The sequence below is a fragment of the Podarcis erhardii genome (assembly GCF_964252035.2).
Source record: "Podarcis erhardii genome assembly, chromosome: 1".
In the NCBI taxonomy this organism is placed as follows: domain Eukaryota; kingdom Metazoa; phylum Chordata; class Lepidosauria; order Squamata; family Lacertidae; genus Podarcis; species Podarcis erhardii.
Genome location: NC_138497.1, coordinates 74,067,314 through 74,091,921, shown reverse-complemented (window position 1 = coordinate 74,091,921; position 24,608 = coordinate 74,067,314). Strand labels below are relative to the sequence as shown.

The 24,608-nt window shown below is 43.5% G+C and overlaps 2 protein-coding genes and 1 long non-coding RNA gene across 6 annotated transcripts in view; 1 reads left to right on the top strand and 2 right to left on the bottom strand.

Moving 5' to 3' along the window:
• Positions 1-24,608, bottom strand: part of GTF2H1 (general transcription factor IIH subunit 1) — a gene marked incomplete at its 5' end in the record, with an annotated part of 330,296 nt that overhangs the window by 231,332 nt on the left and 74,356 nt on the right. The window lies entirely within an intron of this gene.
• Positions 1,610-5,261, bottom strand: LOC309351233. Its single transcript, XR_014160757.1, has 2 exons — positions 5,079-5,261; positions 1,610-2,116 (listed from the first exon to the last, which is right to left on the bottom strand). It is a non-coding gene; the product is annotated as an uncharacterized lncRNA (long non-coding RNA).
• UEVLD (UEV and lactate/malate dehyrogenase domains) lies at positions 8,080-22,349 on the top strand. 4 transcript variants are annotated; one of them, XM_081841526.1, is made up of 12 exons: positions 8,080-8,209; positions 9,383-9,467; positions 10,476-10,541; positions 11,413-11,576; positions 12,904-13,039; positions 13,426-13,544; positions 14,364-14,469; positions 15,160-15,330; positions 18,672-18,845; positions 19,314-19,401; positions 20,293-20,416; positions 20,524-22,349. In XM_081841526.1, exons 1-12 carry the CDS (start codon positions 8,168-8,170, stop codon positions 20,686-20,688), a joined length of 1,440 nt encoding a protein of 479 aa, XP_081697652.1. In that variant the 5' UTR covers positions 8,080-8,167; the 3' UTR covers positions 20,689-22,349. The 4 variants fall into 4 exon arrangements, with proteins under 4 accessions (XP_081697652.1, XP_081697649.1, XP_081697651.1 ...); XM_081841523.1 differs by lacking the exon at positions 8,080-8,209 and adding an exon at positions 8,349-8,439; XM_081841525.1 differs by lacking the exon at positions 8,080-8,209 and adding an exon at positions 8,469-8,727.

Below are 24,608 nucleotides of genomic sequence, written 5' to 3'. Positions count from 1 at the left end.
AGTGAAATAATTTTGCAAGCCCTTGGCATGACCCTATGGCCTCTTCCCCCTTCATCCACACTTTCAGCAGCTTCATTTTGGTACTCAAAGCCACCTGCTACCCCAGATACCTTCTGCACAAAACTGAGTTGAATTTCTTTGGTGGGGGGGGGAAGCAAAATGGTGATGACAAAACTGTAGCTAAGCCACAAAGCTAATTTTAAAGAGCCAGATGCATGTATTGTGTTGCGAGTACTGTATTGCTTTAAGATGAGGAACAAGTTAGACATTCACAGTGTCTGCAGAAATTCTCAGAGGTTGAGGAGTTGTCCAGCTAAGAATAGCTAACAAAGGAAACATAAAAGGCATCTACAAAGACACTCTGGACTTCCAGATAACTAGATACTTTGAACCATCAGGCCTCAGGGCGATGAAATTCACACCCCAAAGGATGACTATGGAAGATGTGCAAGATGTTCCCAAAGAAGATAACAGAATAGACACATTTTATTGAAGAGAAACAAAAAGACTTGAAAATGTCATTTCAAGTATGAAATGACGTTTTCATTAAATGAGAAAACTTCTTAAAGGTTTTGTCATGGACACCTCCTTTTCTCACACAATCACCATAGAATCATAGATAGTAATAATGAATCCAGTTCTCCAAGTATTTGATATTATGTACCAAAATGGCACCATCTATACATAATGGGGTATTTGGGTTCCAGGTTACACCAATATTTTCCAAAAAAAAGGGAAACGAACCAAACAAACACCCTTGCCCAGTGAGGACTGAGTATGCTCAGGAGGCATGGAATGCAAAGTCTAGGTGGTGTGGATTGAATGAAGTGTCTGAAATGCTGAACAGAAGCACTCGGCTCTGCAACATTTTCCCCAATATAAATTAGCACTACCTCTGGTGGTGTAGATGCAATAATCTTGACTGTTCTCTGCTAACACCGTAAGCTCTGGAATTAGTTAAGTATTTATTTAAGTCCATCTCCCTATAGGCTTTGATAGTCTATAGGCTATAATATCACGGGTAGGCAACTAAGGTCTGGGGGTCGGATCTGGCCCAATCGCCTTCTAAATCCGGCTTGCGGACGGTCTGGGAATCAGCGTGTTTTTACATGAGTAGAATGTGTCCTTTTATTTAAAATGCATCTCTGGGTTATTTGTAGGGCCTGCCTGTTGTTTTTACATGAGTAGAATGTGTGCTTTTCTTTAAAATACATCTCTAGGTTGTTTGTGGGGCATAGGAATTCATTCATTCCGCCCCAAAACAAAATCTAGTCCGGCCCCCCACAAGGTCTGAGGGACAGTGGACTGGCTCCCTGCTGAAAAAGTTTGCTGCCCCCTGGGCTATATACTCCTTTATGTGTGGCTTATTTACATGGGAAGAATAGGATAATTGTGCTATAGTTCATTATACAATGCTTATTCTGGAATGCTAATCAGCAGACAATAAATAGGCATGCTTTTTTAAAAATTTAAACTTTAAAATTAAGAAGTTTGTTGCTTTCTATTACAGTATTTAACTTTCACATTTTTGTGAAATGCCTTCAAATCTTCATGGGAAAGGCGGCACCTGCATTAAAAGACTAAATAAATCATTCCGCAGACATTAACCTTTATGTCTTTTTCCACCCATTATATTTTCAGAATAGTGAACACCAAGTGAATTTTGCTACTGCAGGTAGTAGGCAATTTTAAAAGTACATAGTCCATCAGAAATCGTATCGGATACGAAACGTTCTATGTGATTGTCCCTTAAACAGAAGCATAATCTATTTCAAATATGCTCTTATAGGTAATGCTTGAGATCCACTTTGCCCTGCGCATCGTGAAACGTGGTAACATATTTGAAGGTCCAGGTAACTTGGTCATAAACATATAACATGATGCTGTGCAATCAATTTATGTGTTACCAACAAGAGAAACAATATGCTTCATTGCCTTCAGTACTGCAGTAAGCATTAGCTCCTGAAACTCCTTTCTTGCTGATGTTTTAAATAGCACTTCTGAACTGGAACATCTTTGTCGCTCTTAAAGAAGATGGGAAGTCTGTCCTGGGTTGCATTCCTCTAAAGGACAATGCCAGTTAATGCTTATCACCTTCGTTCTTTGCCGGTTCAGCCTATAACCAAACACACAGAATATTACCGAAAAGTTTGGAGGGAAGTATTTCACTCTTCAACCAACATTCATATAGAAAAAGGGCCATATGTTGAGGCTGGACTCAGAGGCTGAGTTTAAGGTGTGCAGGTTCAAACTGGTCTAGGGATAACACCTTCAGCTTTCCTTTTGTTCCTCTTTATTAGGCAATTCTGCATGAGAAGCAAATCAATTACCAGGATGCATTGGATCAAGTATGCATAAGACCTTATTTGCATAATTTTTCTGTGCCATTCTTACTATTTTGCTAGTTTATTCTTACTAGTTTATTCTGGTTTTCGGAAAAGAGATATGCAGGGCTTAGATGCTCAGCAGATCACCTCTATCTCACCAGGCACTGACCACTACCTTTCAAGCGTAACAGCTTTGCAACCACTGGGGCTAGAAACACTTTTTAAAAATCATCAAAACTGAGACTGTCAGGAATGTGATCTGTGCCATTTGTAGGCTGAAACCTGAGAAGAGCAAGTAGAATTTCACTAATGCACCAGGGCTTATCTGGCTGCCCACCCCCCAAGCCCCTGTGGCCTCACAAGGGACACTGGAGCAACATATGGGACGAACGCAGCAGGATGTGAGTGATAGAACAATGTTTAATCTGCCTGTGAGTTGTCATTAAATCAATTTTGTTGGAAAAGTGATGAATTGGAAGCTTTCTGGGGCATGAACAACTAAAAAGTAGATTTAACCTATTTTGTGGGTGTGCACAAATGCGAAATATCATACAGTATTTGCAATATTTTTCAAGTCTTTTTATACTATTCACTTTCTCCCCTTCATCTAAAGTTTACTCAGTAATTAGAGTTAACTATGATGTTGAGTTTCAAAGAGGCTGCTGAACTACTCGAGGACAGGCACATCTTTCCCAAACCATATCTGTGTTTCTTTTGACTGGGCTGAACGTTGGAGCTCATTTGATCTGATGGTTGGTGCAGAAGGCTAATGGGACTTACAGTGAGCCAAACACCTCAAGCAGCAAATGCTAGTGGATGGAGACTAGGGGCAAAGTGTGTGTGTGGTGTGGCAGTGTTCAAGTAAGCTGTGAAGTTGTCCCTGTGCTTTTACACCACCAGACACACAATTCTCATCAAGTTTACAAATCCCCAGGTTAATGATTGAGTCAATTCCACAGGACATGCGACGTATGCTGTTATGTTGTATAAAGAATGTGTGCATATTTGCTTGGGTGCAGACAGTCCATCATCTTCTTGCCTGGTGGTGTCCATTGCGCACGAGATGCAAGGAGAACTGGCAGGCTGCTTTTTGCTGTAAGTCTATACCTTTCTTTAATAAAGCATCAGAACTGGCCAATTTTCATGTCTTTTGAATCCTTCCTCAGAATTCCCACGTATCTCGAACCCCCATGAGTTCTTCTCCAGCTCTGGGACTGTAAGGTAAAGGTAAAGGGACCCCTGACCATTAGGTCCAGTCGTGACCAACTCTGGGGTTCCGGCGCTCATCTCACTTTATTGGCCGAGGGAGCCAGCGTACAGCTTCCGGGTCATGTGGCCAGCATGACTAAGTCGCTTCTGGTGAACCAGAGCAGAGCACGGAAACGCACCTATTTATCTACTTGCACTTTGATGTGCTTTCGAACTGCTAGGTTGGCAGGAGCAGGGACCGAGCAATGGAAGCTCACCCCATTGCGGGGATTCGAACTGCCGACCTTCTGATCAGCAAGTCCTATGCTCTGTGGTTTAACCCACAGCACCACCTGCGTCCCATCTGGGACTATAGTGCACAACAAATAAATATTGTATGGAAGTCTTATAGCTTCAGCCAAAAAGACTTCCACACAATCACACAGCCACAGACAACCACGTTGTGCTAAGGTAGTTTCCTTTCCCAGTTTGGCATGCCCACTCTTCTAACAGCACTGAGCAAGAAATATGATGAAAGCTCACAAGGAAATATTAAGTACAAGTGGAAACTTGTCACCCACAGGCCCAGTAATCTATCTCAAGCTGTTGGAACTTGAGTACACCTTAGCAACAAGAAACGCTGTACTTTAGGCTGAGGTGTTATGCTTCTTTTTCATTTCATTTCACTTTTAATTTTTATACCGTCTTCCTATAATACAATACACAAGGCAGCTTACAAGCTGAAGAAACAACAAAACAGCAAAGATCACACATGTAATAACAATCTGATGCAATACAAAAAAGTCACAAAAACTTTAAAATAAACAACTTAAATAAAGCAATATTCAATAATCTGTTAGAATATAATAGTAAACAGTAAAATTAAATAACAGTAAATAATAATTAAACAGTTCACACTTATCAGTGACAATAAAGAATTACTGAACTATAATCAATATAAACAATTGTTTTTATTATCCTTCTGAACTATAAGGAAAGGGGTGTCTCACCTACATTTCTGGAAATAGAGAAAGGCCTAACAATTAACAGGTATTTTGGAACCACTGCAATAAAGTTGCAGTTTTAAAAAGCTTCAATAGTTTCCATCAACACCAGTAACATGCTTTTATTAGTACGATTAGTGGAACATGTAGGACACATCTAGTATTGCATAAAGGTTGGGACTCGTGCATATCTACTTCCTTCATGCTTAGGGTAATGCTACACCTGGTTTATTTTGGACGCTTTCGCTTACTACAGCACTCCATATATTCTCATTGCCACAATTCCTCAGATGGTTTACTGTGGGGTAATGTGGCTTATATGGGTTTGCACACATGTTCTTAAAGGCACACAAATCTCAGCTCTATTTAAAGGGTGAGGCCATTTGTCCTGATGGTGACAGTTAAGTACTTGGCATGATTAGGATGCTTTCCTATTGTCTGGGTGCAAAACCATATAAAACAGTCGACTGAACACATCAAACTCTTTGGTTTTGCATCAAACAGCAAACTAGGGTGACATAGGGCAGCATTTCCAACTGGTATTTCAAAGTTTACTCACCTTAGCGTTTGGAACTCTATGCATCAGATGCAAAGCCAAAAGGAAAATCAGCCAACCAACAACAATCATTGTACAATTTCTCAGAGTTTTCCCACTTATGGAATGTGACTTGATATGGCTAATTTTTAAGGACAAAAGAAAATCACCTTTCAGCTGGTTTTAGGCAGCTCAGTACTTTGGCTTTCTTGGTGGCTATTTGTGATGAGCCAGACTGTGCAATAACTAGATTGTGACATCATTTGTTATGTAACAATTGACTCAACTAGCATGACATCAGCAAAATAGTTTCTCTGATAGAACCAAAGGCATTTCAGATAGATACAGAAGTTACAAAAGTTTTTGTTTAAATAAACTATTTCATTTTGGTTTGGAGTTTCTATAAACTACATTTACAGGGAGGGAGGGAATAGTTACAAATCAGATACAAAATTTAAAAGCTTAAGTTTCCTTAAGTTAGTGGTTCCCAAAGTTTTCCCCTCTTGGGAGTGCTCAGCCAATCAACTTCAGTTTTCTCTCCTCTTGGCCACCAGGTCCACGCAGAGGGGAGGGGCAGCAAGGTACACTTGCTCCGGGCCTTGGAGGCCTAAGCCAACCAAGGAGACCTCACCAGGGACCAGCTGGTGGTGGTGCAATGGGCATAACAAGCGGAGCAGCTTGCTATTGGGGCTGCTGTCATTGTGCTATTTTGTGAAGCATTTTCTCTCTTCTTACCAACTATAGCACCATTCATGCTGTGGAAGTGGAATGTATGGGTCTGGGGTCTGCAAGGCCTGAGCCTATTTGTATCTTAACACAAAATCTCCCACTGGGGTGTAAAAAAGCAGAGTCAGCATGAAGGAGGGTGAGATGTTGAAAAGTGAAAAGGTGAAGAGAGTATGGAATGGCTATGGGGTTTTGACCAGCTGTTTCTGGTGTTCCTTTCAAAGCTAATCTCTTGTGGTCTCATGAACCAAGCTGTGGCAACATTGCCATCCCTACAGAAGCTGTTATGTTCCAGAACATCTGAGCAGAACATCAATTAGCACAGAAGAGAATCTGGCTGATGGGGTCTCCCCCAATGCAACTGTCTTGCTTCAATAAGTAGAATATTGAATTAACTTTTACTCTAATCACAACATTATGGCTTGATTTTTCTCCCACAGAGCTTCACAAAAGAACAAGCCAGGCTGCTGCCCCAAAAGTTGCCCTATGCCATTTCTGGGAATATGGACCTAAGAAGAGGCTGCTGGATCAGGCCAGTGACCCATATACTGCAGCATCCTCTTGTCATCGTGGCCAACCAGGTGCTTGTGGGAAACACGCAAGCAGGATTTGAGCATGAGCAACTCTTCCCTCATGTGGCTTTGCTGCCTCCCAACTGCAGAGGCAAAGCATAGCCATCATGGCTCATCGCCATCGACAGCTGAACTCTCCCCCTTGGGAGGTTGTGGGTTCTCCTTCCTTGGAGGTTTTTAAGGAGAGCCATCTGTCATGGATGCTTTAGCTAAGATTCCTACATTGCAAGGGGGTTGCAGTACATGGCCCTTGGGGTCCCTTCCAACTCTGTGATAGCCCTCTCCTCCATGAATTGGTCCAATCCTCTCTGAAAGCCATCTAGGTTGGTGGCCATGACTGCCTCCTGTGGCCAGTGAAAAACACCTTTTGAAATGATATATAATGAATTGAAAAGGATGTTAAAAATACCATTTGTAAAAAAACAAAAACCCAGCAGCTTTTCTTTTGGGAGTTATAGGGACAGAACCACCTAAACTGTACAGAAACTTATTGATATATGCTACAATTGCAAGAATGTTACTTGCCCAAACATGGAAAGAAGCAGAAGTCCCAACAAAGGAAGAATGGATTAAAAAACTTATGGAATATGCAGAAATGAAGAAACTTACCAGAATAAGATATCAAGATAACAAACTTTTTATAAAAGAATACAAATGGTTTATTGAATATTTACAGATAAATTGTAAACAGATAAGAACATTGGCAGGATTATTGTAATAACCTGCAGTTTTATAAGAATATATATTTAAAGTAGATGAATACAGGAGCAAATTAAGTTAATTTGGATATGCAGAAGATATTAAAAATAAATTTAAGGAACCGCAGAAAGAGGGAGAAGGAAGTCAAGTTTTGAAATGGTAAAATGATGGTAAAATGTATAAGTGAAATGTATAAACCTGAAAAGCATAAAGAAAATTAAAAAGAAAAGAAAAAGGCCTCTGGATCCTTTCCAAGGGAGAGACCCCCTTCCAGTCACTTCAGTGTGCAGCAGATGTTGCAGGACTGCAACTCCCACCATCCCTGGCTATGCTGGCTCAGATATTTTGGAGCCCAACGACGCCTGGAGCATCACGGTTTCCCCATCTGTTTTCCGCAAAATCCCTTGAGCCGGTCAGGTCGCAACTCTGAGCATAAACGCTGTTCAAGGTTCAAGGTTCAAGGTTCAAGGTTCAAGCAGTGCTGGATTTACGTATAAGCTAAACAAGCTATAGTTATAGCTTAGGGCCCCACTCTCTTGGGGGGCCCCAAAAAAATTCAAGGAAAAAAACCTGGATGTACATTTCCTAAGATGAAAAAAACAAAACAAAAAAAACCTGCATACAGCAACAGTGTTTTGTGTTGTGTAGGCACCTATGATGTAAGTAATGGGCCCTGCCCGCTCCCTAAAATATCACTGGTTTGCTCATGTCTATATATAGGGTGCCTACATTCTGCATGGACTGGTTGCATGGCAACATGTGCAATTGGCTTTAGATACCTGTTAGGTCCATAAATTACCATATAGCATATAGAAAACAGAGACAATTGTTGTTGACAAAGGCCAGCTGGACATCTAAAGGGCCCCATTACCTTCAGTAGCTTAGGGCCTCATCAAACCTAAATCCGGCCCTGGGTTCAAGCGCAGGCCTCGCCGGGAAAAGCAACCCGCTTCCTCACAAGGCGCGGCACCACCGCTTCCTTGACTTAAAACCTAGGCAGTCTACCTAAGCAAGGGGCGGGCCTGGGGAAAAGGAGGAACTGGGAGAGGCCGCGCGGCCGGCCGGCTCGCCTTTCCAGGAAGCGGTGCTTGTTCCTCCTCGCACGGGCCGCCGGCGATGGAGTTCTCCGAGGAGCAGCTGAGGAAGTGGCTGAGCAAGGCAAGGCGGGCGGCGGCGGGATGGGCGGGCGCCGGCCGGGTGGGCGGCCCGAGGGAGCGACTCCCCCCGGCTTCCCAGGGACGCCGCTTTGCCGTCGAGTCCCTCGGTTAAGACGCTGTTGCAAGCTGCCTGCCTGCTCACCACAAGTTATATAGGGTTGCAACATGGCCGTGGCTGAGGGTGGCTCTTTAGACTGCCGAAATATGTGTGCCAACGCTGCCGGCAGGGATGTAAGCAAGGCCTCATCGTAGGGTGCATTTAGGGCACAGGCTTCTGCATGCAGCGCTCCTAGGTCAGCTGCCCTAGAAATGCAGAACTTGCTCCTTGACGCAGGATGTAGGGATCTCTAGAAACCCACCGCACATCAGCCCTGGTTGTCATTCAGGAGGATCACGGGTTCCCCATCTCTGCTCTAGCAGCAGAATCCTGCGTATGTTGGCTCGGAAGGCAGCCCAGTCTTCCGTGTGTTAAATACGTGTAATCTGTGTTGCAATTATGATGGCAAGAATGTTTGGAAGGTGAGTTCAAGCCATGGCTGCCAATGAAGAACTGGGAGTGCGCTTAGAGTCATCTGACATCAAGTGACTGACAGCTCTTCATACCTGTTCAACTAGCCCTGTGGAGTAAGGTTACCAGTTTTTTTTTTTCCAATGAATCCGGGGACACTTTTAAACTTCAGTCGAATTTAGTGGATTTTGTCAGGGGACTGATTTGTAAATCTGGGGACTGTCCCCAGGAAACGGGGATGTCTGGTAACCTTACTGTGGAGGGTTTGCCAGTTCTGGATCTGACCCGATTCAATTCCCCACCTCTGCTTTACATACTTAAAAGTGTTGTGTGTGTGTTTTAAAGAACAAATGTGAGCAGAATTTTATCTATAGTGCTTTAACTCAATGCACATCCAAAAAGATACTGCTAACAAAGGTGTAATTAAAGGAAGGTGCAGTCATTCTAATAAGTGCAGATCTACACAGCATAAGTTTCACATGGGAATCGGCTGTATTGATACTGAAGCAAATTACGGTAGGTTTCCGGTTTAGAAGAATCAGTGGTTTAGACTTCCAATTTCAGCTGTGAAACTAAATTGCTTAATAACAATGACAAGTTTTAAAGGCAGGGTGCATCAATATAAAATTGCTTAAAAGAATAAAATTATCCTTGTTCTCTCTGCAGTATAAATTCCGAGATCTGACCATAGAAGAACTGAAGAGCGTACATGAGTTGTACCCAAACACCACATTTGCCATGAATACCTACAGTAAGAGTAACGTCTATTATTTTGGCCCATTGGAAAAATGATTGTGTGAGAATGTCGTTTTGTATATAAAAGTTTGAATAGTAGTCAATGCAAGTAAGGAATTCAACTCCAGTTACTTATGTTCGTTATTCACAATATTACCTGCAGCACAATCCTATGTATGTTTACTAGAAAGTAAGCCCGCGGTATTCAGTAGGGCTTACTCCCAAGTGAGTGTGCTTTCACCTTGTGTAAACTTTTTAACCTTCAACAGTTAAGTCAGGCATCCCCAAACTTGGCCCTCCAGCTGTTTTGGAACTACAACTCCCATCATCCCTAGCTAACAGGACCAGTGGTCAGGGATGATGGGATGATAGTCCCAAAACAGCTGGAGGCCAAGTTTGGGGGTGTCTGAGTTAAGTAATCACTTTACTGTTACTCCTTTATGAAGTTTGGGGTGGTAGAGTGAGCTTTGTATTGGTTTGCTGCTATTTGCTGCCAGAAAGGAAAATAAAGCAAATAGCAGCAAACCAATGAAGTTGTTTTGCTTTCCTTTCTGCCTGTATTGTATTTTACATGCTCTTTTTATTTTGCTGTCATGATTTCTTTGTTGTTTTAAAAAGACTGGTGGTGTATAAATGTTTAAAATAATGAGTTATCTGGCTCTGATATCAGATGTTAATAAAGCAGTATTATCAATAACAAAATAATGACACAAATTTAATGATGGTGGGGATGTACCACTTACATGAGCTCCCTCTGGCTGTGTCCTGCTGCATATCGAGATAGAGAGGGGAAGGGCAGAGATCTCCACAGTACCAACTTGCTGGCAGGAACGCCGGATACACTCCGCCAGTGCATTTGCACCGTGCCAACCTTAGCAGCGCCTTGCCCCCCCCCCCTCTGTCACAGTACATAGCAGCTGTGCAAACAGAGAATGCTCATGTGAGAAGGGCAGTCTCACTGTGCTGTCTGCTACTGAAAAAATGTAATCTATACATGCATACAAATTAATGTTCTGAACTTTAGCTTTTAAGGATGGTTCCCAGAAAGACCTTTTGAATTGTAGTGGCACTGTTCCAGTGAAATACCAGGGTAAGTTGTTCACTATGTTTTTGTTTGCTACCTAATAATACATTGGGACTTGCAAGTGGAATGGGATGTTTGGGGTTGGGTAGTACCTCTGGTGGGTGACACATCATGCTCCCTCTGGGGAAGTGTGTCCACCTTTGGTTCCCACCCTTTACTCATCTTTCATCTGTGGCTCCTACAAGCTGTCAGCATGCGACAGCAACCACACCCCAGGAAACAGCTTTGACTGGCCGGGTAACCATGTGAGGACATGCGAAGCCAGGCTGCAGTGGATTGAGCAGACAAGACCAATAGTGGCTCTTAAAACCACAATAGAATAGACTAAGACAACTTAAAACTCATACAAACTCTCTAAACATCTTGTTTAAATAAGAACGTCTTCAGCAGGCACTGAAAACAATACGGTGACACCGCCTGCTTGATATCAATAGTATATCTTTTGTAAGCTGCCCTGGAAATATTCATATTGATGGGCTGCATATATATTCTTTAAATAAGTAAATATATATTTCTAATAGAGTGTCCAATAGCAACTCTTGTTCAAGAGTAACTACAAAAGGTCTTCCTGTTTTCATTATTCAGGCTGCTGAAACAAGGAGAGATTGTGCAGAAACCAGGAGTGGATTTTTTCCATGTGAAAAGACTGTGAACTCAGTTCTGGCATTTAAAATAAATTCCTGGACGGTATATGTTTGCCTTCTTAGCCTATGGCTCCAGATCATGGACTTTGGGGTTCTAGTGAAAAACAAAGTACAATAGATCCTACAGTACGCCCACCCATGGGTTAAATATCAAGTGTAAAAATTAAGAAGTATACATGACCAGTCAAGGAGCAGTGGTTGTTGATAGTTGCTTATGTTTTGTATTTTGACAGGTAATTCGTACAACATTCCAATTTTCCTATGGATTTTAGATTCTCATCCTTTTACTCCTCCAATCTGCTTCTTAAAGCCCACTGCAAACATGGGGATTTCTGTAGGAAAGCATGTTGATGCCCGGGGAAGGATATACTTGCCCTATCTACAAAACTGGAGTCATGTAAGGGATGTCTGTGCATGTCATGTAAAATAGTATTATTGCTTTACTAAAATCGGTTTACAGTGTTTGTCTTAGTCTTAATTTTATGTTATCCATATTGTGTACCTTAATTGTATAAAAACGTGCCTTTTAACATGAGCTGTCTTCATGCCAGATAGGCTACACAGGCAATGTGAGAGAGGCTATTTTATTGGACTAGCAAAAGTAGTGTGTATTTGTAGTCATGGCCTGCAGGTTCTCTGTCAGCAGAGGCATGGCCAACCAGCGTTATTCCAGGGGCAGTGTTTTGTCTAACAGTGCCCCCAAAGTGCTTTGCTTTTTCATTTTTATGAATGAATGGCAAAAATCTCACTTGCAAAGGAAATTCGTACAGGTAACCCACTGGGATGGGTCATGAGCCTCTTACACCTCTATCCCTGTAAGAAAGGCCTGCTCCTTTCTGAGAGGCCCCTATCTTGATTCTGCTTCTCTGGGAAAAAGTTGATAACTGGTTTATGTAGCTATGAAGGGGGAAATTTGATAAGCCCTATACACAGTAATTGTACATAAAGTGCTTCAGATTCTCAGTCCATTTAGGCATGTGGAGAGCTGCCCTTTTTTTCCCTTTTAAGACATTTTTGTTCATAGTATGTTTGTTATCTAAAATTGCAGTACCAGACCACGTTAAAGGCTCTGGTACTGACATATAACCTCTACAGGGTTCCATGAAAGACCACATTGCCATTTACATATGCAGTGGATGGCTGTGTTTTATGGGAGAGTCTCTAAAATATCAGAAGCCCACAGTAATTGAGAGCAGACATTTCAATGTGGCTGCCCCTGTTTTGTGAAACCAGACAGAAGGCCTTCTCAGTAGTGGCGCCCGCCCTGTGGAACGTCCTCTCATCAGATGTCAAGGAAATAAGCAGTTAACCTATTTGTAAAAGACATCTGAAGGCAGCCCTATTTAGTAAAGTTTTTAATATTTACTGCTGTATTGTTTTTAATACTTGATTGGGAGCTGCCCAGAGTGGCTGAGGAAACTCAGCCAGATGGGTGGGGTATAAATATTATTATTATTGTTGTTGTTGTTATTTTGAGATACAACAGGTGCCTGCTGCCTGTAGTTTCCAGAAACTACTGAATACATTTTGTTTCAAAAAGCTTTTCCAGCTGGATTTTTCGTTCTGTTTTGTTTTAAGTCTCTGCCTTGCATGTTTTGTTAGTGATGTTTAGGAACCTATTTTTAGTTGCTCTTGTTGGAGGCTTGTAAATCGCTTTAAGACTTATGTGAAAGGATATCATAATGAGATGAGGAGGAGACTAATTGTTGTTATATATGTTTCAGCCGCAATCCATGATCATAGGGTTATTAAAGGAAATGAGCGCAAAATTTGAAGAGGAGCTCCCTCTGTTCTCAGTATCATCTTCAGATGCAGCCAGACAGTCAGAACTACTCTCTTACATTGCAAAAATCACTGAAGGTATGCATCATCTTTGGGAATTTGCTTGGGGTTTTCATTTGGGAGCCATGTTCTGTACTGTATGCAGGATTCAGTCATTGATAAACGGCGGTCATTAAGGAACAATAGCAAGAGATGGCTATCATCCTCCCATTATCCCTGAAGCATCTGGCTGGCCATTGTGAGAAATGGCTGAACTTTTGGTCTGATGCAACAGGGTTCTTCTTCGGTTTGAAGTTAGCATTCATATGAAGAAGGCTGTACAATATGTCTTTGTCCTCCACAGACCACCATAGCTTCCAGTTAAACCTTTTTTGGTTGGTTTGTTCCATTAGATCCAGTCATTTCCCATGCAATTTCCCAAGTTGAGCGCATTTGTTTATATTAATGACTGTCTGTTATTTTAGGTGAAGACAACATTCAGTCCAAGGGAGAGGGAAAGAAAAATGATGGAGGATTTAACAAAGTTACAGTGATTGGAGCAGGGGATCTGGGCCTTGCTTGTGCACTGGCTATTTCAGCAAAGGTATATATATACTTTACGTGAAATGACCACTGTGATTACTTCTGTAGTGATTCCAAACTGGGATAAAATAATTATTCTTGAAAAGAGTGGGATGTATTTCTGAGTAAGCCTGCAAAGGACTGTGCATTGAGGGTCTATCTGCATAACTTCTCAGCACATGGTAACCATAGCTTTTAGTTGGCACATGCTGTCTTAAATTGTGTATTTTCCAATAGCACCAACAGAATTCATCCTGTATGGACTTTTAGCAGGCTAATATAAGCAGCTGGACAGCTACTAGCACAGTTGCTTTCAGCATGGATCTGCCACTCACCTGATGCCCTGGTGAGGCTTAGATTGCTCTGTGAAGCTCCACGTATTTTGTCATGATCCAGGCATCCTACTGATTTCTATGGAAGGGATTTCAGTGCATGTTTAATGACTGCCAAATTATGCCTGACCATCTTCAGGAGAGTCTGGCTGCTGGATAAAGCCAAAGGCCCATTTAGTCCGTCATCCTGTTCTCACAGTGGCCAATGCAATGACTATGGGAAACCTGAAAGCAGGTTCGGAGCGGAGTAGCACTCTTCCCACTTTTGATTCCCAGCAACTGAGATTCAGAGGCACATTGTCTCTAGCGGTGGCAGCTTGATTCAAACAGATGACTGGTGTGATGGGAGAGAATAGCTGTTGTCTCAAATTTAACAGCAGCTTATGTAGAAAATAGGATTGTATGTCAGCATTTAAATATATAAATCAGAGTTGTATTAAACCCTTTCAGAATGCCATTCTAACTTTTCTCCACTGAATAATTACTTCTTTGCTTTCAATTTGTACCAGGGTGTTGCTGACAGAGTGGTTGTCTTGGACTGCTCAGAAGGTACAATGAAAGGAGCAGCTATGGACCTGGAAATCTTTGCCTTGCCTAATGTGGAAATCAGCAGAGGTATTGTGTTGGCTTCTGAGATGTGTGTAGTGGTTTCCCCCACCCTGTATACTTCAAGTGAACTTTCTAAGTAATTCTTGAAATCGTTGGTAAAAACATTTCACTCGTAGCAATAATGTCTGAAAGCACATGAAGGCACCATGTGATGAAGCTAAGGAAGTTTGAGTGTAGCCAGAGCCTGGATGGGGAGACCATGTGTACAGATGGCTTTCATGTTGAAAGAAAGGGAGGAGATATATGTGTGCGCGCGTATATATATAGGCATATGCATGTGTGTGTGCGCACACACACACACACATGCCTAAGAAATTGTGGCACAGTGCTTATTTAGCGACTCCTTTTACACTCGTATGGGTCGTATCCAACGCTTCTGTTCTGCTAACACAGCAGACTTCTGCTTGCACACTAGAACTTTCCTGTCTTCTCCTCTGCAGCACCTCTTGCATCCTCTGGGTCGGAGGAACCTTTGGAGCAGATTCTGAGGGCATGTGAGGAGAGGAAAGGAAAGGAAAGGGAGGGGGAGTCCCATTGCACAAGTTGAACTCCACATGCACAGCATTGGATATGACCCTGTATCTTTAAATAAAACAAAAGTTTACCTGTCCAGTTCATGGACTTAAAAAATAATAATGAAATAGGTCTTATACTCTCACCTTGACGTGTGCAGAAATTCTTTCTTTGTGTTCTTAGACTTTTCCGCCTCAGCAGGCTCAAAGCTGGTGGTGCTAACAGTGAATTCTTTAGGCAATGCTCAGTCCTATCTGGATGTTGTACAGAGCAATGTTGAACTGTTCAGAGGCATCATTCCTTCAGTAGCACATTATAGCCAACAAAGTGTACTGCTTGTGGCTTCTCAACCAGGTATGGCAGCGCTTACCTTTTTATGATTTATTGCTCCCTGGATATAACGTGCTTTGTCATGAATATTCTCATACTTAATAAACCTATTTCTTTACAGAGACTTCAGGGTGTTCTCTGTTTGCTCTCTTGTGGTCAAGTATTGTGACAATGTAGAAAACTGGGCCAGAAAGTTTCCTTTTGTGTGTTGTGTATATCTTGACACACATATGGAATAAGTCTTTTGACATTTTCCTTTAGAGAAGTGAGTAACAGGAAAACTAGTACTTCCATGATTCAAGCTTCAAGAAATGAGATTCCGACTGAACATCAGGAAAACCTTTATGACAGTAAACGCTGTCCGACAGTGGAACACACTCCTATGAGAGGTGGTGGACTCTCCTTCCTTGGAGGTTTTTAAGCAGAGGTTGGGTGGCCACCTGTAATGTATGATCTAGTTCAGTGTTTCCCAACCGGTGTTCCGCGGCACACTAGTGTGCCGCGAGACGTTGCCTGGTGTGCCGTGGGAGGGAGGCGGGCGAGAGCGCAAGGCTTGGGGCGGCAGCTGGCAGCGCGGAGCACGGGGCGCCCTTCGGAGGGCTCCGCGTGCTTCGGGCAACAGGCTGCCGCCCCAAGCCTTGCGCGCCCGGCGGGAGCTCCTGCCGGGCGCGCAAGCCTTGCAGACACTCGCCCGAAGCACGGGGAGCCCTCCGGAGGGCTCCCTGTGCTTCGGTCAACAGGCTGCCGCCCCAAGCCTTGCGCGCCTGGCGGGAGCTCCTGCCGGGCGCGCAAGGCTTGCAGACACTCGCCCGAAGCACGGGGAGCCCTCCGGAGGGCTCCCTGTGCTTCGGGCAACAGGCTGCCGCCTCAAGCCTTGCGCGCCCGGCGGGAGCTCCTGCCGGGCGCGCAAGGCTTGCAGACACTCGCCCGAAGCACGGGGAGCCCTCCGGAGGGCTCCCTGTGCTTCGGGCAACAGGCTGCCGCCCCAAGCCTTGCGCGCCTGGCGGGAGCTCCTGCCGGGCGCGCAAGGCTTGCAGACACTCGCCCGAAGCACGGGGAGCCCTCCGGAGGGCTCCCTGTGCTTCGGGCAACAGGCTGCCGCCTCAAGCCTTGCGCGCCCGGCGGGAGCTCCTGCCGGGCGCGCAAGCCTTGCAGACACTCGCCCGAAGCACGGGGAGCCCTCCGGAGGGCTCCCTGTGCTTCGGGCAACAGGCTGCCGCCTCAAGCCTTGCGCGCCCGGCGGGAGCTCCTGCCAGGCGCGCAAGGCTTGCAGACACTCGCCCGAAGCACGGGGAGCCCTCCGGAGGGCTCCCTGTGCTTCGGGCAACAGGCTGCCGCCCCAAGCCTTGCGCGCCCGGCGGGAGCTCCTGCCGGGCGCGCAAGCCTTGCAGACACTCGCCCGAAGCACGGGGAGCCCTCCGGAGGGCTCCCTGTGCTTCGGGCAACAGGCTGCCGCCCCAAGCCTTGCGCGCCCGGCGGGAGCTCCGCGCGGGGCAGACATCTGCAGCTTAGGGAGCCCTGCAGGACTTCCCCGCAGGGCTCTCCAAGCTGCGGATAGCAGCCTGCTGCCCCGCACGAGGGGTGCTCTTAAGCAGAGCGCCCCTCGCGCGGGGCAGACATCTGCAGCTTGGGGAGCCCTGCAGGACTTCCCCGCAGGGCTTTCCAAGCTGCGGATAGCAGCCTGCTGCCCCGCACGAGGGGTGCTCTTAAGCAGAGCGCCCCTTGGGCGGGGCAGACATCTGCAGCTTGGGGAGCCCTGCAGGACTTCCCCGCAGGGCTTTCCAAGCTGCGGATAGCAGCCTGCTGCCCCGCACGAGGGGTGCTCTTAAGCAGAGCGCTCCTTGGGCGGGGCAGACATCTGCAGCTTGGGGAGCCCTGCCGGACTTCCCCGCAGGGCTCTCCGAGCTGCAGATAGCAGCCTGCTGCCCTGCACAAGGGGCGCTCTTAAGCAGAGCGCCCCTCGCGCGGGGCAGACATTCACAGCTTTGAGAGCCCTGCAGGACTTCCCCGCAGGGCTCACCAAGCTGCGGATAGCAGCCTGCTGCCCCGGACCTGTCCTGAAGGCTTGCAGCGGGAGGAGGGCTTTCCTCCCCACCGCCAACATTCAGAATGCTGTTCTGAATGTTGGCGGTGGGGAGGAAAAACCCTCCTCCCACCGCAAGCCCCGGGAAGAGAGGAGAAGCTGTGCGCCTTCTCTTCTGTTCCCGGACCTCCCACCGCAAGCCTTCAGGACAGGTCCCAGAACAGAGGGGAAGGCGTGCAGCTTCTCTCTTCCCGGGGCTTGCGGTGGGAGGAGGGTTTTTCCTCCCCACCGCCAACATTCAGAACAGCATTCTGAATGTTGGCGGTGGGGAGGAAAGCCCTCCTCCCGCCGCAGGCCTTCAGGACAGGTCCGGGAACAGAGGGGAAGGTGCGCAGCTTCTCCTCTGTTCCCAGGGCTTGCGGTGGGAGGAGGGTTCCCCGCTGTCCCGGAGATTTCCCTATGGGCTTTCGTCTTGCGAAGCAAGCCCATAGGGAAATTCGTCTTGCGAAGCCGCTAAAAAATCGGAAAACCCTTTCGTCTTGCGGGTTTTTCGTTTAGCGAGGCATTCGTCTTGCGGGGCACCACTGTACTTTATATATAGTCAATATAGGCACAGAGTTAATTTTTTAAACATTTTCTAATGGTGGTGTGCCTCGAGATTTTTTTCATGAAACAAGTGTGCCTTTGCCCAAAAAAGGTTGGGAAACACTGATCTAGTTGAGATTTGCAGGGGGGTGTTGACTAGATGACCCTCAGGGTCACTTCCAACTCTACAGTTCTATGGTTTTGTGATTGCAAATATTTGATGCGGCATGGTTAATCTCAACCCCAAAGCACCAGGAAAAGTCTCACAAAATCAGTCGGTCATGCTTCTTGGGACATAAATTCTGAGAGGTGCCGGTGAAGAAACAAGTGATTCTGAAGGATCAAAGCTTCTCATCGTGTTTTGTTGGAAACGAATAATAACCAGCAGAAATTCACTCTAACAGAACCAAATGTTGTAGAGTGTGATTGTGTTAACCAAGTTTAGTGATATATTTAATTATATTTAAGCTGTGCAAAATAATGCACAGTCAAAACCATGTCTCCTCAGAAATAAGTACTGTTATATTAAATGGGCTTACTTCCAGGAAAGTGGGGTTAAGATTACAAATTTACTAAAACATCCTTCATGATATTTGTTGGAGATGTTGCTGTTGTTTTTAAAATGAATAATTTACTGATATCCAATCAACCCCACTGCCAAAGAGATGAATGATAACTTGATTGGAAACCTTTATGTCTTTTTGACCTGAATACAAATTAATTTGCCCTTTTCAATGTGTTTTTGTCAAATGTACAGTGGAAATAATGACCTATGTATCATGGAAGATGAGTGGATTTCCTAAAAGTCGGGTTATCGGGATTGGTTGTAATCTAGACTCTGCAAGATTCCAATACATTATTGCAAACCTATTAAAAGCTCAAATCAGAGACAAAGATAATTGGATTATTGGTGAACAAGGGGAAAACAAAGGTAAAATGATGACTTACTACTTAGCTTACTATGCAGTTTAGGGTACCACATGTGTACTTTATATCAGGAGATAATTTCAGAAAACATTGTGATTATTTTTTAATAGAAGTACTGTATATGGAGATATTTCAGTTTAAATTACTGTTATTTATTTAATGGATAGCCATGACAAGAAGTTTGTGGTTCTGTTCCAGAGACAGCTTCTCCAATTCTATATTTTATGCTTACACTACATTGCGGTGGTGGTTGCTTTGTCACTGACTTCTCATGCAGTTTCTTTGTCTGATGGGTTATTGCGTATTCTGTGTTTTCTGTACACCTGTGAGTTATGTACTCCTCTGAATAGAATTCCTACAATTGGTCTCTTTAAAAGCAAAATGGAAAGCACACACTCCACAGAGAAATTATTCCTGAGATAAAAATGCAAATGTTTAAAAACAACATTGGTTGTAATTTTATCCTATTCAGTGGCAGCATGGAGTGCTTCTAATTCAGTGACAAGTCATCAGGATGAAGATATAGCAAATCAAAATGCCCAGCGTCTCTTAGCTAACAGGTAAAACACTTAGACATGTGGCAGCACAATCAGAAGTAAGTCCCACTGAGTTAACTGGGACTTATTCCAATATAAATTGATATAGGAGTGCAGCCTAATTCTGAATTTCAATTTACACCCTAGTAACATGATATGAAAGGGAAACCTTCATTATGTACCTATTAAACCCCATTTTTACTTGAACACGTTTTGATCAGGCTACGTATAAAAGGCCTCAAATTCTAGTTGAAGTCTTATCTGTCAGCAGTGCTATTCTTAAAGTACGTATACTTTACTCAGGGTCTTGTACCTAAGAAAGTAGCCCACTCTAGACAGCTAACACCTCATAAACCTTGAAGTAATGACTAAGGATGTTGGGAGGGGGCAGACACAAGAGTGGAAAATTCCTTACACACGCTTTGCTGCTAGTCATAAAATTAGCAACAAGTAATGTAGTTAGCGTCTGCTTGGCTCAAGACCTGTTGCCATGAAAATGTAATCTATACGTGACCATTTTGCTGTAACCTTTTGATAGGTCGAAAGCCATCACATGCATTCTGATGGTTTATTCTTGGCTTACCATTTGTGTTTTGTCTGAGGCAGACAAACCATGAGTCTAGGTTCAGATGCAGTACGCAGCCAAACAAACCATGATTTTGCATGGCATAGCTAGTGTGGAAGTAGGACCATCATGGGAGGAGCAAAGCAGCTGCATTTTTTTTACTACAAGTACCCTCACGCTTGCTTGTTCACATTTAGACAGTTTGGCTAGCACAACATGTGAACAAGGCTACTACAAAAATGTGTACCACGCTTGTTGATATACAAGCGTGACGTATGGAGATTATAAAGGGGGCATATTGCTTGCTAAAAAAGTGCATTGTAAATCCTGATTCTTTTGCTTTTATATAGAGCCATGGAAGTTCTGAAAGGAAGAGGCCAAAAATCCTGGTCTGTTGGTCTGTCAATAGCTGATCTGGCAGACAGTATATTGAATGATAAAAGGAAAGTACATTCCATATCAACGATGGTGAAGGTAAACACAGGATCTGATCTGATTTTGCTTTTTTAGAATAGAGGAAACATTAACCTGTGGGTCCCAGGAATTCTAATATACCCAATACTATGTTTTGCCTTTTCTAGGGATGTTACAATATAAACTCTGAAGTATTTTTAAGTGTGCCTTGTGTGCTTGGAATCAGTGGAGTGACTGAAGTCATCAAACTACTAGATAAAGGTACTGTGGTACAGGAGCTTCAGTCCACAGCTGCCTCGATTCATGATCTTCAACAGCAGCTGAAACTTTGAATACCAGCTGGGCATAACTTGGTCTCTAAGATATTTGATTGTTGCAGAAAAGTCACTATTGCCTAGGTGGCTGCTAAAAAAAGAATACCTCATAATGTTGAAGCTTTGTTAAATTTGGTGCATATTTAATTATAGACCATCTGTCAATGACACTCTTATAATAAAAATGGTTAGGCAAAATAGGATGGAAATGAAACTTAATTTCCCAAACTTTCTAGATCATGGGTTGTCTTTTTGCTGGATTTTGTACTCTTGGTTGTTAAATTACTAGCTGTAGTAATAAGAAAAAACAGTATCTCTTCTTTTTCCTATATTGAATGCACAACACTATATCAGAGCCATCACTATAATCACCACCAGCCCACTTCTTTTTCAAAGTTGCTGTAAATTTGCTGACAAGAGGTAACTTTTCAATCAGAGTGACTATTGTTTTGCCATAGGCATTGCCATCTTGTATTTACTATAGAGAACCAGTCTTGTATATATATATATATTACACATTGCTAAAGTCTAAACATAGATGGCCTGGCAGCAAGGTATTGCCTAAAATTAAGGTCCGTGTTTCAGCCAATGATTCAGACAATTTATAACAGAATGTTTCCACCAGCAAATCATTGCAGTAATTCATTTGAAGCTGAAATTTTGAGCATTGCAGATGAATTCTATTTGCCTAGCCTTAATGTGCCAGAAAATCTTTTTCTGAACTTTTTGTATGAATCACCCAAAGATTTAGATATTGATGGGGGGAGGATATATAAAAAAGAACCCTGCACTGTTACCTTGCTGCAGTATATAAAATGTGCATAGTTGTATGGTCTTCTTAAAGGCACTTTGGCCAAAATCCAAGAGGTTCTGTGTGTTCGCATCCTCCTTCCTGCTGCAGGTTCTCGTAGCCCCTGAAAAGCCACTCTGAATGTTGGAGTACCCTCCAGTGCAGCTTGTGAATGAAGCAGCCGGGTGGAGCAGGAAATGTTTTCTTTCCCATGTGCACACATTAGTGCTTTTGGCTCACATGGGAGGGCGTACTGGATTCTGTACAAGATTTATAAATTGAATTATATAGGCACTTTATATGGGGAGGACGTTATAGAGTACAGTAAGGCACAGCTAGTCACCATGGTTTAAATGAAATGCTCCCTTTATTCAGAATATATTTTTTAAAAGCTGATTCTTCTCCCTTTCCACTCTACCATGCTTTAAAATATAATAGATGAGAAAATAGTTATTGGATAGTGTTAGCCAATACTATTCCCAGGATCTAAATGATGAATTATGAACTTGGGGTAAAGAGGAGGTAGAGTAATTTTTATTTCTATCTAATGAAGTAATCTGTTTTTATTTGGTCTTTTGTTAAAATAATTGTGACTTGGCCTGAGTCCTTAGGACAGGATGGGAAGAAAAACTGAATGAATGCACTGCTCAATGTTATGCACTGATAAGGCTTAGTATGTTTGGTGTCATCAGTTGTAACACTGCAACAAGCTTTAAGCACTACCAAATATATAGACTAAACAGTCTGATGATCGTATATATAGATTTTGTACTCAGGTATGATTGCAATGAATTTTTGCCTTTTTCTTTGCATTATATATTTAAGCAAGTGCTATATGGAAAAACACTGTGATGTGTAATGTTAATAAAACATTTATTAACTTTTAAAAGCTTGGTGTGTTTTTCTATTACTGTTTTATTGGTTTTAGGTTGTGTTTATGTGCTAATGCTTTAACAATATATTGTGGGTGGGGGGGTTAGACTATACATGGCTTAGAAGTTTTTCAAATATTAAGAAGTACATAAATGCAACAGATTAATGAAAGAATTTGCTAATATATACTAATATATAAAGAACATCTATTGGTAGGTCAGATGAGGAATTCATGAGTTGGTGTGGTGCACTATCTAGCTGGTACAAAATAGTAACTTAAATTATTATTTATTAGATTTGTTGGTTGTTACCAAAAGGTCTCCAAATTTAAATTTTAAAAGATGTACAAGAATTTTGGCTGCATGGTTGATGGTGGTTTTACAGACAATTTTATTTAATGGTTTGATGGACTTTAATGTGCATGTATTTTGTGAACTATTTTATTGTTTGACCTTGTTGTGCACCACTTCAGAATAAAGTAGTTTACAGAATGCATGCACATTCAAATCCTTCAAACCATTAAATAACCTCTCTATATTTTATGCATTGATCTGTTCCATCTATACACTAATCCTTTCCATTGTACGTAGGCTTTTTAAAATAACACTGACAATTTCAGTGACTGTAGCCAAGATTCCTGGGTACCATTTAGTTTTGTCTCCAATCTATACATTTTGTAGGAGTGAAATCCAGAGTGTTACTATGTGCTGTGTGAAGAAGTATTTCATTTTGTCTGTCTCAAACCCTTGGTCCATCAAGCTCAAGTGTTGTCTACACCAAGGGAGAGGGAACCTTTGGCCCTCCAGGTATTGTTGGACTACAGTACCCATCTTCCTTGACTATTAGCCATGCAGTCTGGGGTTGATGGGATATGTTGTTGGCATACATCTGCCTTGAGAGACAATGAAGTGGACCTCTGTGGGTGAAGTTGAACTGCTGCATTTGCAGCATCAAAGTGATCTCCCCGGGGTACAAGCTTGGCAGTGTGCATGGAGGTCCTGGGCTGCCCAGATGACAAGACCCCCCTCTCAGGTTTGCTGTTGTGGTCCAAATGAAAGCGGAGCAATACATTTGGCAACAGCTTAGCTGCAGGAGTTGCCAGGAGGCATACAAGGAGCCATCCAACCGTCTTAGGGACTCCGCTCCAGATTTGTGTAGGGTTTACTCCTTAGCCTTTTCTTTTCCTGAAAATATCCCGCAAGGCAGCGGAGGCTTAGGACCAGAGTCTTTTTTCTCTTAGATGGGCTACCTTCCCAAGTCAACAAGCCCCATCTGCCCCTCACTTCCCTGTACAGCATGTGCAAAAAACACCTTCTTGACTATCAGACCCACCATTGGTCTCATGTTGTTCAGCAACATCTGGAAGGGCAAACGATCCTGACTCCTGGTCTATGGTGACTAGCAGCAACCCTGCAGAGGTCTTTCCCAGCCTTGCATAGAGGTGCTGGAGATTGGCTTGGGACCTTTTGCATGCAAAACATTTGTTCTCCCAATGAACTACCCTCCTTTCCATATACAGTGGTATTTTGGGATGCAAACGGGATCCGTTCCGGAGTCCCATTCGCATCCTGAACAGAACGTAAGACGCGATTGCGCATGCGCAGGTCACGTTTCGCCACTTCCATGCATGACGTCATTTTGACTGCGCATGCGCGAGCGGCAAAACCCGGAAGTAACACGCTCCATTACTTCCAAGTCACCGCGGAGCGCAACCTGAAAATACTTATCCTGAAGCGTATTTATCCCGAGGTATGACTGCAGCAGTCAGTGGTCCCAACGTTTTATTGAATGGAGAAGATGTTACAATCAGCCACTATCATTTCCGGTACAAAGGACTTAACATACTTTTCCGTGCATAAGACGAGGATTTTTTACTTGAAATTAATGTTTTAAAATTGGGATCGTCTTAAAAACGTGTATTTTCTTAATTTTGAGCCCCCCAAACAGGGGGCGTGTTATACACGGAAAAATACGGTACTTCCTTCTCTCTCTGCACAAAACAAAGCACATAGACAAAACGCTCCCAGTTGAGGAAAAAGAAAGAAAAAGGAAAAGGTGAAAGTCTAATTAAATTAGCCCCCCCCCCCACACGCCATCCCAACGCAGCGCTGAACCGAATGATTACATTTTATGCTCCATTCACTTTCAGTGCTTTTACAGAACTGAGACTCCATATGGGAATAAAGAAAAACAAGGCGGCGCCTGCGTGACCCTCTCCACGTTGCTATCTCTATAGGCCCGTCGCTGACCGCAGTCTACGCTCGCGCGCATGCGG